The 15359-nt window shown below is 38.8% G+C and overlaps 1 protein-coding gene across 1 annotated transcript in view; it reads left to right on the top strand.

Moving 5' to 3' along the window:
• LOC126252919 (palmitoyltransferase Hip14) overlaps positions 1 to 15359 on the top strand; it is a 136047-nt gene that overhangs the window by 90258 nt on the left and 30430 nt on the right. The window contains exons 9-11 of the mRNA XM_049953905.1: positions 3137 to 3293; positions 3393 to 3521; positions 13494 to 13600. Coding sequence (XP_049809862.1) covers positions 3137 to 3293; positions 3393 to 3521; positions 13494 to 13600 — 393 coding nt within the window. The remainder of the gene's footprint in view (positions 1 to 3136; positions 3294 to 3392; positions 3522 to 13493; positions 13601 to 15359) is intronic.

Genomic DNA, 15359 nt, shown 5'->3' with positions numbered 1-15359 from the left:
CTTGGCAAAGGACAGAACAATCCCCTTTTGCAGAAATGCTGCTTCCATCAATCTCATTAACATGCACAAATAATACAAATTCTCCACACAATATGCATATCCAAAGTGCCCTAAAACTACTAATGAAAATAACTGTATGTTTGATGAGCATAATTTGTCGGTACTATTAACATTGTGCAACACACTACTTCATGAAAGTGGTATGTTACACCAAATACTTCAGGTGATACTGAGCACATTAAAGCTGCCACCAACTCTATTGCGACACAGTTGGGGTATTCCAGTACTCTCAAGTTAAGGTTGTTTTTGGATGGCCCTACAAATGGTGGGGGTGAATCTGGTAAGTGGTAGATGCATCCAGTTATTAATTCAATTCCACGCATCCCAGTTAATCTTGTCCTCATGAGATCCTAGTCGGATTGATTTTGGACCTTGCTAGGTCTAATTTTTTTGCTTAACATTATAAATATTTCACATCATGAGGAGCCTAGTCTAGGTTGTTCCAGCTCAAGTGACCATCTGTGGCAGCCTCATGGAGCAGTGTTGGAAGAGCTTGGTCTGACCTGTCATTCCTATATACAGTCTACACTTTCAAAAATTCCCTTTGTGTCTGCTTACAGTTTGTCGCTTTCAGTTCTTAATGTAGGAGCTGCTTTCTAATTCTGGGACTCAACACCAAGTGTTCTGACAGTTAACATTAATGTCTTTGAATTCTAGATCTCTCATATTTTTTATTTTGTAGTAATGGGTGTCTTCCCTACTGTTGATTTAGAAATTGAAGTTGATTTTAAAAAAGAAAAAAAGAAGCCATGTACGTTTTACGTGTACTATGCCAACCAATGGCTATTACCGGAGTATTACACATACCTGAGCTACCCATGTCGACTTACAACCATTCACCCTGTTGAACAGGTCACAAAAACAAGAAGTCTCTGGTTTATACCCTCCATTTAGTTTTAGATTAGAGGACCTACATCAGTCTCATAACAGTACTGCTAATATAAAGTTGTACTGGGACCCCATGAGGAATGCTAGCCATTTTCAAGGTTTTTGACAGTTTCCTGAAAAAAATGAAAAGGATTTTATATCCCAGGCAACAGCTGCTGTTGGTGTTGATGTGATCTGCAGTTGAGTTCAAACCGAGCTCTCATTTGGTCTTACAATAGTCTCCTCAATCTAGCAGCTACACCCACCTGGGTCACACACTGAGAGCAAATGTGATTTGTCCCCCTCCTGTGACACTACATCCATACTATGGGTCTCAATCACCAAATGTTTTAAATGCTTACACCAAACATTCTTTTCTTCCCCTTCTGTGTGGATGCCATGTCATTGACAGAGGAGTGACTACTGCCTGAGGAGGAGAGACAAGGACTGCTGGTTGCCACTCATTATTAGTGGAAGGCAATGACTCAAACTCATTTGTTAGAATTTGCAGTGTACAAAATATCCCGTGTAATGGACTCCATATCTTGGCACAACCCGCCAGCCACCATTAGGTCACTGCTTGGTATTAAATTGTGGTTCTCTGTAGTCAATACCAGCAACAGTAGTAACTGGCATGCTCCATGGGGTGTATGTGGTGACAGGAAACTGCTCTGAAACTCCGTCGTCAGCGCAATTCATAGCAGTCATACGAAGCATGTCGACAGTTGTCAAGCAACTTCCAGCAATTCACAGACAGTGGTCGACTACTCCTCCATCAATGGGCCAAAACAGCCACACCCATATCTACTCATAGACTCTGCATATAGACCTATCTCTTGCAAATACAAAAACAGGGTGATGTCTTGTATTGACATTATTGGAAAAGTTGTGGAAATTTCAGGGTACTCTGAAAGATTCAGAGGAATTTTGAAAGACTCTAGGGGTATGTCAACTATTTCCTGATCAAATAACTGTTAGTACATTCTGAGTCAGTTTGTTACAATTCACTTGTAGATTCTGCTTGAGGAACAGTAAGTTGTGGAGTCGTGTAAGCAAATGTGAAGAGGGGCACTGAATTGTTTGAATGTTTGTGCCTCAATTTCAGCTACCTCCACTGCACTAGCTGACGTCTAGAATCTCCTCGGGCTTTGGGTCTATTTCCTATTGTATGACTGAAGTGCAGTAGAGTGTAATGAGCATGTAAGAATTTATTATGTAGCTTTGAATTTGTTATTTGCAGATGTGGAAAGGTGAGTTTTTAATTTTATGTAAATTATAAGTGCAGATCCATATTTGAACATGTATATTTTGTAGTTAAGTTTCAGTTCTTGTTTAATAATTTCAGTGCAAAGAAGTATTTTGCATACTTTCTTGTACTTTCAAGCTTCAAGTTAACGATAGCCATAGTGTGAAGAACATCCAATTTGAAGCATTGTGCAATGTTCTGTCAAAGTCTGTTGTTATAACATAATAATTCAAAGTTTGTGCCTGCAAGATTTCTCACCTACTTGAGGTTATCACACAATGGCACAGAATGCTGACAGCCGATGGTAAGAAGGAATTCACAGCGGTGGCATGGCTTATAACGTACAGAATACGTGATACAACTCGCAATGCTTGCTCAGCCTGAAATAATTACAAATCAGTGACTTGGCCACAAAAAATTACCAAATGACCATCAAAACTAGTAAAGTAAAACTTGTTATTGTGTACAACAAAAATTGGTTCTTGGAAATTTCAAATTTCAATGTGGAAAAACTTGGAAATAACAAACTTTTTTGATGACAAAAAGTTGCCACACTGAAAAAGAAATCATGTAAGTCAAAAACCCTTTAAACCCTTTGCTGGTTACCTCCTCACGGAAAAATGTAAGTAGGACCACAAAGTGCCAACTCTAGTTTGCAGCTGATGCGAGTGGCACTGCTGGTAATACCGCACATGCGCACATCCTGCCCCCGCCCCCCTTCCACCACGCACGCACGCACACGCGCGCGCGCACACACACACACACACACACACACACACACACACACACACACACACACACACACACTCTGTATATGTGACTGTGTTACTCAGGCTATTATGTAAATGCAGGAAAGACTCATTTCCTCCAGCCCCTTGTTAGCCCACCCTTGAAAGCTAGTGTATCGTATATTAATTACATAGAATTTTCCGTCATAAATTCATTACCTTTTGGTTGTTACAGACCATCATTGAACTGGCAGAACGTGGGGGTTTTGACCCACAAGGTTTCTGTAGCTCGTGCCTTGTTAGAAGACCAGTCCGATCCAAGCACTGTTCTGTTTGTAATCGATGTGTTGCTAAGTTCGACCATCACTGCCCATGGGTCGGAAATTGTATAGGTAAGCTGTTGTTATGCATTGAATTACATGTGTGGTCTGTTTTTTACTACAAATTTTTATTGTTGAGATTTGAATAGTAATATTCCAATACATTTCCAGGTGCCAGAAATCATCGTTATTTCATGGGATACTTAATAATGCTTCTCACAATGTGTATATTTTTGCTGTATGGTTGTGTACAGTTTTGGCACATAATGTGTCCTGTCACAAGTGACAGTATCTGGGAAGGTGAGCCTACCATTCAGATTTAACACTTGTGATACTGGTCCTATAAGTAAATGCCAAATCCTATGGAGTGGCTAGAATTTTTTGAGAACTACAATTTTTTGTATTAATCGTAGTTATAATTTTAAAACTTTTTTGAATTTTTGAACTATCTACTTCAACTTATCAATTTTGGTATTTTTTGTATTGAAAATGGACAACTTGGTAGTATTTACAGCAGAAAAAAGTGATAATATGTTGTCTTTAAATATATTTATTCATATATCTTCTATAACCAATTAACATGCCACAAGATCAAAGAGAAATTCCGCTTTCATAGAGCAGTCAAGTGTGGTACTTGAAGCAATTGAAAACAGTTCCAATGCTTCACTTACTACACTCATATCCTCTTTGGCCAGCCTTCCCTATTAGAAATTTGTCCTTTTCACTCCATATGAATCACCTCCATTGGTCTTTTCTTCTTCACAATCCATTGAAAAAATAGGAAAGTCAGGTGTAACAATTGCAGTTTTAAAAAATCAGGATTTACAGTCTTTTTACACAATACATTACCTAAATTGGCATCAAATACAACACCTCACTGTCTGAACATTTGTAAGAATCTCGTAAATCATTTTCTTCTCATATATCTCTTGTTACCTGTGCATTTTTGAAAATGAACACACAATCTCACAAAATCCCAGAAAATCACAGAAAGTTCCAGCCTTCAGTGTCTGTGAAACCTAATAGTTTGATAACCAAGAATTTTTACAGTGGCAACAGCTACTGGCCTGTCAACTTTCTCAAAAAATTTTGTGCTTTCCATTTCCTGTAAATGCCATAATAATACGAGGGCTATGAGCTAAGTGTTAATGAAATAAGTAAAAGCGAAGCATACCAGGTGATCAAAAAGTCAGTATAAATTTGAAAACTTAATAAACCACGGAATAATGTAGATAGAGAGGTAAAAATTGACACATGTACTTCGAATGACATGGGGTTTTATTAGAACAAAAATAATAATAATAATATTGCTAGATGCGTGAAAGATTCTTGCGCACGTCATTTGGTGATGATCTTGTGCTCAGCCGCCACTTTCGTCATGCTTGGCCTCGCAGGTCCCGAGACCTCAGTCCGTGTGATTATTGGCTTTGGGGTTACCTGAAGTCACAAGTGTATCGTGATCGACCGACATCTATTTACAGTGCTGTTCGCAACATTATTCCTCGACTACAGCTATTGTTTGAGGAATGATGGTGGACATATTGAGCATTTCCTGTAAAGAACATCATCTTTGCTTTGTTTTACTTTGTTATGCTAATTATTGCTATTCTGATCAGATGAAGTGCCATCTGTCGGACATTTTTTGAACTTCTGTATTTTTTTGGTTCTAATAAAACCCCATGTCATTCGAAACCTGTGTGTCAATTTGTACCTTTCTATCTACATTATTCCATGATTTATTCAGTTTTCAAAATTATACTGACTTTTTGATCACGCGGTATATGTCCATTTTTAGGCTGTATTATAGCACAAATTTTTATGAATATTTTCTGTATGCATAGTATCCATAGTTATTTAGTTATAATTGAATTATGCATTTTCATCCCAAATGCAGTAGTTCAATATAACTTCATTCTTTTTATTTGCTCTTCCTCTTTACGTTGTTTTTTCCAAAAGATATGTCAGAAGTCTAAAAAGGTTAAGGAAATAAGAGAGTCTGTCTTCATAAATGGATAATCAGTCATTACAGTAGAACTAATTAAATATATAAAAGGAAAATTAATTTGCAAAAACTGTAAAATTATGAGGAGAGGGAATTTCTAGCTGGTACTTAATTTCAGGAAAAAAAACATGATTCCTTGCTTTTTGAACAGTTAGTTCCTTCCTTAGGGAGGAAGAAGAGAGATCTTTGGAAAGATTGGCAAGGTCTTTGGAAAGGTTGGGAAGGACAGGAAGAGCCCTTCTATTTTGAGGATAAGGGGAGATATCAGAGAGATATGTGGTCAAAGATAGTATGTTGGTTAACTCTGTTGCAACTGTACAAGTGCAATAGGTCCTGTTCAGGATGAAAGAGGATGTGAGCATTTGAAGGGAACAAAATTTGGAAACTAGATTGCATTCTGTTATATATAGTATAAAAGTGGACACACCCAACTCAGAATGCCAGACCATTAATCAGTCAAGATAGCAATGGAAGGATGTCGTTGTGACAGAACACAGTCTGAACAATCAGGAGAAAGAATAGTTGGTGCACTTAATGTCCAGCTGGAGGCTGAAGCCAGAGGGAGCGTCCTGTCTTGGACCGACACTCCAGCAGCATCCTGAGTGACTTCTCTCGCACGCTTCTCATTAGGTGTTCAGAAGCAGGGCATAGGGGTTTTTGGGCTGCGCATTTAACAGGAACAAGCAATCTCTGCTGAAACGGCAATCCTGCTCAGGACGTAGGCCAGCTGACTTATACATGAACTCCACAGATGATTAGTATGTTTGAGTCTTCAGCAAACATTAAAGTTTTTCGCAATTTAAATTTCACCTGATAACAATCTTTGTTATTTAACTGCTAGTAACTTGGTGTTGTATTATTTGAGTGGTATAATAATTCAATTTGTTTACCAGGTTACAAAACAGTGTTTGAGTATGCAAAGAAGTGTTTACATTTTGTCCCAATTTGATAGATAGACTTTCCAAATGATTCAAACATAATGATGTAAGTAGCCTGGAGTGCTTTGTCATGTATAGACCACGTAGTGAGCCCTGGATTTAACCATTCAGGATATTAATTTCTGAACAGTTTGTTATCATGGTAATTGTGTGTGAGTGTATTTGTGGGACAGGGCTATACCTCATCCAGTTTTAAAACCAAGTTTGCAAGAGGTGGAAGCAGACATTGACCGGGAATCCACCTTATACGAGGCTGACACACCTGAATGTTACTTTTTTCTTCAGGGGTTACTCCTGTAGGCCTTTGTACCCTCCAAGTCATGAAATATTTCCTCTTGCACCTTGAAAACTGTTGGTCATTTTCAGCAAGTACCATAGGCAAGGATCTACAATGGAGTGTTACCTCCAGGACCAGTTGGATTCAGGTTTTTTTTTAACAGGATTCATACTCCTGCTTCATCATCACTTGAAGTATGAGACCCTGGGCATGTAGCAGGCACTAGCAGTTTATTATTATTACACATTTTTGCCTCCAGGGCAGTGGTTAACTTGAATGTTACATGGTTGTTCACTTTTTCCTTTTTTCCTTCTTCCTTTTCTCTTCATTCTTTGGCTGTGTTTCTGTTTCCTCTGGTCTGTCCTTATTTTGCTAAGCATTGAGTTAAATGTACACAACTCAACATCAAAAATTATAACTTCATATTCAAAAGGGGACCTTATGGAGTGGCATTCTTCTACTTTCCTCATACTTACAGGATATGAAGATCAGTGTCTAGGCACTGATTTGCTGAAATAGTAAATTGCAGTTCTAAAGAAACTAAAAAAAAATGCCTTTAAAGATATAAGGTTAGTGTATCCATGGGAGCCCAGAAAATTTTGTCGGGACGGGCGGGGGGAGGGGGGGGGCATGTAAGGTGCTAAAATTATTTTTTATACAACAGATTCAGTGAATTTTAAGAGAGATTGTGACCAAGAGCTAAACATGTAGTAACTGTAATGATTACTAGATGTCCACTCAGTTTACTTTTGTAGTAAGTTACTTCAAAATCCAAAAGTGAAGCATATAATATTAATATATGCAAAACACCTCTGTGGAAACACCATGCTGGAATACAAACAATATAAGGAAAAGATAGATTTCTACACACTGTGAAGGTGACATGCTGAGTTGCAAACAGGCACAATGAAAAGACACTTACACATTAGCTTCTGGCCAAAGCATTCTTCAGAAGGGGAAACACATACATCTTCATTCACACAAGCGAACGCGTCTCATCCACAACTGACCGCCATCTCCGGCAGCTCGGACCGAGCTGCTGGAGATTGCAGCCATATGTGCATCAGGTGCGCTTGCTTGTGTGAATGAAGGATTTTATGTGTGTGTGTTTTTCCTTTTCTGAAGAAGGCTTTGGTCGAAAGCTGATGTGTAAGTGTATTTTCATTGTGACTGTCTGTAACTCAATGAGTCGTCTTCACAGTGAGTAGCAGTCTACCTTTTCTTTGTATTATCAAAATACATCTGTTATAGTTTTCACATTATCATGGTTGTCACCTATCTTCAGCTAACGATGAAAAATTACATTTTTATATTATTAAATCAAGTGTATCCAATGAGTTGGGAAATGAAGCTAGAAAGTGTTCACAAAAATATATTTCTATTCATTTACCAGTACCAACAATGTTAGTTTGACAGAGAAAATTAAAAATTTGAAATAGAAAATGAGTCAGGAAGTGTTACTAAATGTGAACAAAAATAACTAGCAAGAAATATCTTTTATTGCTAAAGGTCATTGAGAGTAACCAACAAGAAATACCACTCAGAAAATTGTAGGAACAAGTCACGTAGTAACGGGTCAAAACCGTCATGTGATGCAATATATGTTTTGTGGACAAAAATGTGGAAACACCATAAACATAACACATTACCATGCCTAATACAGTGTAGGAAAACCATTGGCTTTCAAAGCATCATCCAATCATCCCAAAATGAGTAAGTAAATACAGATCCTGTATGGTTTTCAAGGGCTCTAATACCACCTTCCTGCAAAATAGTGACAAATTCAGGTAACAATTCTGGAAATGGATAGTGATAATGCACATTTTTCCACAAAGTAGACTACAAAGGCTCAATAATGGTGACAGTGATGGCCAGGAAAGGTCTGACAGTTCATCCCCATGCTTACAAATCCAGTCCTGGACAATGCAAGCTGTGAAAGCAGGGGCACTGTCGTCGTGGAACACAGCATCAACATTTGGGTATAAACACTATCATGAGATGGACCTGATCAGCCAAAATGGTCACTTAATCTTTGGTAATAATGTGACCTTGCAGAGTAACCATGGGGTCTGTGGAATACCATGACATGGCTGCCCAAATAATCACTGATTTCCACCACGTGTTACTCTTGGGTTGTAAATTTGGGAAGAAGTTGGAAACATTATGCAAGAAGACTTGTCTGATCAAATTATTTTCTTCAATTGCTCCATTATGGCTTCAGGAGCACATTTTGCTGTTATGGAGATTTGCATAACTGCTTTTGTAATTCCAACTCGCCCTGCAATTCTGTGCTTATGGAGCTCTCTTCATGTTGTTTTGGTGTTCACAGGGTTCGTGATTCGATATCAAGTTCTCCAGTGAGTTTTGCAACTGTCATCATTATTTATTTTATTTTTGTCAACCTTGTTTATTTTTCATCACAGTCTTCAGTAACCATCGGTCACTTTCACTCCACACACACTGACATTCACATTTTGACATAGCAGATGATGTTTTTCCACGTTCCCTGTAAGTGATATAAATCTTTGATGCAGTGCCTCTTGAAACATCGAACACTTTGGCCACCTTGGTTATGGAAACACGCACATACCCACCGCATGAGCAGCAATAGTTTGCCCTTGTTCACTGATATCAAGCATTCACAGCTACACAGAACACTGTTTTGACCATGACTGACATTTGGAATCTACTGAGGACATTGCACAGGTGCTGTTCATGATCAGTTACAGCAGTGCAGCCTGCATGTTTGGCTAGTGTCTGCATTTATATTCAGGCATGCATTTCGTGCAGTGTTTCTATATTTCTGTCCAATTACTGTATATTACTTTCTTTTCTTACAAAACTTCACACAGAATTGTGTTAATAGATTTATTGGGTTGCTTTCATTCTTTTTATTTTTATAATGTTGACTGTAATAATCTGAATTGAACAAAATATGTTATGAAAGCTACAGATTGCCGACTATACAAATTTAGAGAAGTTCCCAAAACCACCTGCAAATTGGTCAATACAGCTGACTTAACAGTCTAGGACTGGACCAAGGTGGTCCTTTTCTCTCTATCATCATCATCATCATCATCATCATCATCATCATCATCATTTCCTTCCAGCGAGCTGAGTAGGAACTTTGTTAACAATAGTCCTCCATTGATTTCTGTCCTGGTGTAGCTTTTCCCTCTACACTGCATCCCGTATTACTCATCTCCTCTTGAGAGCTTCATTGACCTGGTCTGCCCATCCCTTCCTAGGCCACCCAGTTGGTCTTTTTCCTGGTACTTCCATCTCCATATACCGACGTGGTGTTTGAGTTGGTTGCATTCACTTCACACAACCTCACCACTTCAATCTTGCAATGCTTATTCTTTCCTCCATGGTCAATTAGATACAGTGCTGTGCAGCAGTGCCAACCAGGCTACAAAATTCATAACTGTATGGTGGTATGTTTTGTTGTGCTCCATTCCATGAAATTTTAGATGAGGCAAACACCTGGTATTGAAATTTCACACTTTTTTTTGTTTTCTTAAGTAGGAAATTACATTTTTTCTTTTCATCTGTTGCATTTGGGACCACAGATAAGCACACACACAATGTTCTTCAGGGTTTATTAAAAAAATAGCTGCAACAGGTCTCATTCATGTGTGGAGAAAAGGCAAACTACCATTGTCATTAAGTTGTGAAGCAGGGATAGGAGAGAGTTGTTGCAGGAATTGAGGGCTGATGTTGGCCGGGTATACTGCAACCATGTTAATGTTAATGCTGGTTGGGGAGAAGAGAAGTGTCCTGGGAATTTGTGATGGACACCGAATGCCCGGTGTTTAGGACCAGTCCTCTCCTGCAACTCAGTAGGGGCTATACATGGGAGCGATAGAGAAAAACACGAGGGATCTTATTTTGGCACTTTTGTGTGGAAGTTCATATCGACTTTCACTACAGAACTGCATCAACAGTGCTGCCACACCAAGGAAATAACACTCTCTTGTGAACAGTGAAACAGATAAGCAAACCCAAGTTACATAATAATTGCTGAAATCACAGTATTTTCCATCCTGCTCACCAGTGCCAAATGTGCAGTTTATTAGAACTGAAAAATGGAAAATCCAGGATGGAATGTAACAATATTATGAAAAGAAAAGTTGCTGCTCACCATGTATTGGAGATGCTGAGTCACAGGTAGGCACAACAAAACGACTATCACAGAATAAACTTTCGACCAACAAGGCCTTTCTCAAAAACACACACACACACACACACACACACACACACACACACACACACACACACACACATATATATGAATGCAGTCTCTGACAGCTGAAGCCACACTGCGAGCAGCAGCATTAGTACATGATGGGAGTGGCTACTGGGTCGGGGGAAAGGAGGAGGCTGGTGGGGAGGGAGGAGGGGGAGGGATAGTAGGGTAGGGATGAGGGACAGTGAAGTGCTGCTGGGGAGCATGCAGGTATGCTGTGGAGAGAGGGTAGAGCACCTAGGTGCAGTTGGGAGGTTAGACGGGGGGAAGGGGAGAGGTGGCAGGGGCAGAGGGGTAGTGGGAAAGGAGAGAAGTAAAAAAGTAAAAAGACAGGGTGTGTTGGCAGAATGAGGGCTGTGTAGTACTGGAAAGGAACAGGGTAGGGACTGGATAGGTGAGGACAAGGACTAAGGATGGTTGAGGCCAGGAGGGTTATTTGGATGTAGGAGATATTAAAGTGAGAGCTCCCACGTGTGCAATTCAGAAAAGCTGGTGTAGGTGGGAAGGATCCATATGGCACAGGCTGTGAAACAGTCATTGAAATGAAGGATTTCGTGTTTGGCAGCGTGCTCGGCAACAGGGTGGTCCACTTGTTTCTTGGACACTGTTTGTCGGTGGCCATTCATGCGGACAGACAGCTTGTTGGTTGTCATGCCCACATAGAATGCAGCACATTCGTTGCAGCTTAGCATGTAGATCACGTGACTGGTTTCACAGGTTGTCCTGCCTTTGATGAGATAGGTGATGTTTGTGACTGGACTGGAGTAGGTGTTGGTGGGAGGATGTGTGGGACAGGACTTGCACCTAGGTCTATTATAGGGATATGAAGCATGAGGTAAGGGGTTGGGAGCAGGGGTTGTGTAGGGATGGACGAGTACATTGTGTAGGTTCAGTGGACAGCGGAATACCACTGTGGGAGGGGTGGGAAGGATAGTGGGCAGGACATTCTTCATTCCAGAGCATGCCAAGAGGCAGCCAAAACCCTGGCAGAGACTGTAATTAGTTGCTCCAGTCTTGGGTGGTACTGAGTTACGAGGAGAATGCCCCCCTGTGGCCGTACAGTGGTGGGAAACTGGAAAGATAAGGCACCGGAGATTTGTTTTGTACAAGGTAGGGAGCATAATTACAGTCTGTGAAGGTCTCAGCGAGACTCACGGTATATTTCGGGAGGGACCGCTCATCACTGCAGATGCGACGACCACAGGTGGCTAGGCTATATGGCAGGGACTTCTTAGTATGAAACAGTTAGCAGCTATCGAAGTGAAGGTATTGCTGGTGGTTAGTAGGTTTGATATGCATGGAGGTACTGACGTAGCCATCTATGAGGTGGAGGTCAACATATAGGAAGGTGGCTTGTTGGGTTGAGTAGGACCAGGTGAAGCAAATGGGGGAGAAGCTGCTGAGATTCTGGAGGAATCGGGATAGGGTGACTTCACCCTCGATCCATATCACAAAGATGTCGTCAATGAATCTGAACCAGGTGAGGGGTTTTGGATTCTGGATGTTTAGGAAGGATTCCTCTAGATCGACCATAAATAGGTTGGCATAGGATAGTGTCATATAGGTGTCCATAGCCATACCCCCGATTTGTTGTAGGTAATGCCTTCAATGGAGAAGTAACTGTGGGTGAGGACATAGTTGGTCATGACTAGGAAGGAGGTTGTTGGTTTTGATACCATTGTGCATTGTGAAAGGTAGTGTTCAATAGTTGTAAGGCCTTGGGCGTTAGGATGTAAGTGTAAAGGGAGGTGGCATCAATAGCAAAATTGTTTGTTAGAATTGAAGAGATTTATTTCTAAAAAAGGTTGAAAATTCTGTAATGAATTAAAAGCCTGTGCCACCCAATTCAAATTGGGGGCAAGTGCCTCTTTGTGCCACTCGCCTCCCTCCTTGCAGACACCTATGAGTCTATCAATGAATTAGTCAGTAGCTCAATGCCTAGTGCAGTTGGATTGAATCATAAGGTCACTGGTTTGAATCTCACTAGTAGTATAACTATTTTTTTTTAACTTTTTTATGAATTCCGTATTTACTAACAAAAAGAAATGTTAATTAATAAATACATAATCAAACTTTTATTAAAAACATCTTTTTGGTTTAATTAATATTTGTATGAAATTGTGAATTCACAATAAATGGAAATTAGATACAAAAATGCAGAACATCAAATATAACACCAAATGCCTTTTATTTCTAGAAACTGAATAATATTATTATTATTATTATTAATGTATATGTTTTTCATGTAACAAATAGGCATTTTGCATGTTTATATCAAACTTTAATTTATTTTCATATGGCCAGTAACTGAAAATAAAAGGATATTTGTTTTTCATAAAAATGTATGATTCCATATTTGTTAATTAACATCTCAGTTTGTCAGTGATTATAGAATTTATAAAAGGTAATAAAAAACTATGCCATCAGTGGAATTCAAATCAGTGACTTCATGACTACAATCTAACTCCAATTTTTTTTTACTTAACAGCACTCGGGAAGCTCCTAATAGTCAAAGGCAATTTTTATTTTTTATCATAATTTTTATTTTATATTTTTGCCTTAGGAAATTGATATCCAGGCACTGACCTTCAGATCTTAAAAATCTGAACATTCGAGCTATTATTCTATTGTATTTTTGACCAAATACAAAAGATTTCAGCTGCCCAAGGATCACATTAATTAATTCTAGTTTTCTGTAAATTTACTGAAAAACATCTGTATTCTGTTGTCAATGAAAATATTGTGCAGTAATATTGTCTTTGATTGTTTGTTATGATGTGCTTGGAAACATATTATTTTCTTCCAGCTGTTCTCAATATGGCAAAATGTGATGCATGGGTTGCCTGGGTTGCTGGCAATGCTCTTCTACATGCAGCATGGGTAGCAACACTCTTTGCTTGTCAGATGTATCAGGTAAGGCAGCTGGTGAAAGCTGAGGAAAAAAGTAATGGCGCATCATCTGTTACAATAAACGTCCTGTACAAATTACTTTTGTGGGTAAAATGTATATGTCTGCATTATCTGAAACTGTCGGGAAGCAAATATAGTAGCCAAAGTTTCACATTTTACAGTGTGAGGATTTTAATTTTGCATGTTGTATAAACGGTTTTGGTTTGTGAAACTGTGTTTTGCTCCAGTATCTTACATAATGCTCAACCTCTAAATATGACATTGTAAAATATAATGTAATATAATACACATAACTGTTTGCTAAAGGTTCCATTTTTAGGTGGGGTAGCACTCCAAATTGTTTATGAAATTATTTGAGCTCTTGCTATAAAATTAATGGCATGTTATATAATTCCAATATACAATGACAATTCATGTTTAAATGTTGTCACAGTGTATATATTTTCAAGTGAACTCATAAAATTATTTGTCTTTTGTACTACAGAAGTTAAATTTTAAAAAAAGGGGCAGGGGGGGGGGGAGAGAGGAGTAATGAGACAGAACTTACCTTTCGAATTTCTATCCAGTTTTAGATTCTGCTGCTTGTCAAACATTTTATATGATTTTAGTAGCAGCTTTGTTCACTCCCTTCGTGAAATATAATAATACATTAAAGTTCACAAAGACTAACTAGAAAAAACTCAGAGAAAATATTATATGATTCTGTAGTTAAAATACTGAACTCCATAAACAACTGTATATAAGATGATAGTACTCCTATGGCATACATATCTGCAATGAAATCTATCTTCCTTAAGGGTGAGGTAGCCCAGAATATAATCATGTGAAATATTCCTAATTAAAAATTAAGCAATAGGAATTCACAAAGAGTCAGTACACTGACCAAAACTTAGTTACAGGAGGCTCAACTATTAGCACAGCTAAGATAAAAATGTGCAGATGCAAATTTCCATGGATATCTTCAGTAATTTTGCAAAAACAGACATAATGTCTTACGGGATAACCGCAATCAGTGATTTTATAATGTCACTTAAAATCCGTCTTGATTGCAAATTTTTTTATTATTATTATTATTATTATTATTATTATTATTATTATTATTATTCATATGACCGGTTTCGGTTCATTCAGAACCATCTTCAGATCTGTAAAAGTAATTATACTAATTTACTATTTCACGAAAGCAAATCTTTTTCATCCTATCTAATCAACATCAAATGTACCAGAACGTACCTGATATTTCAGTTACAGGAGTAACCCGTCCAAATCCAGCACCTTTCACATGCTACGTCACATAAAATTGGTTGGCAGAGTGCACGTCATTTATATTAATTATAACACTATTACCGACAGATGGCGTCTGGTACATTTGTTATATTCCATTTGCACATACTGTATTCAGTAGATCTTTTTTATATTAGAATTATTTAATTAAAATATGTAGATGTCAAAGCTAAAATTCTGTACTTGTCAGGATTAAAAACAGTAAAATTATCTTTTTTATACGATCTAAAAGGCATAGGGCGATTTATATATCTATGGTGCTGGTGTGAACATGTTTTCTTCTACGGTCTGCTTCCGTGGTTCCCGCCACTTGTGCCGCGGTCCGCTCAGTCGTCTGCTGTCCATCGCCGCGGGCAAGAGGGCCGCACAGGAGGGCCCCGTCAACGACGCCAGGCGTTGTACGCGTCTTCCGGCTTCTTCACCGCGCACCATCTCTCATCCCTCGGCCTGGATCTCCACACGTAACAGTTGTCATCTT

The sequence above is a fragment of the Schistocerca nitens genome, chromosome 4 (genome assembly GCF_023898315.1).
Source record: "Schistocerca nitens isolate TAMUIC-IGC-003100 chromosome 4, iqSchNite1.1, whole genome shotgun sequence".
Classification (NCBI taxonomy): Eukaryota; Metazoa; Arthropoda; class Insecta; order Orthoptera; family Acrididae; genus Schistocerca; species Schistocerca nitens.
This window is presented reverse-complemented; position numbering and strand designations above follow the sequence as displayed.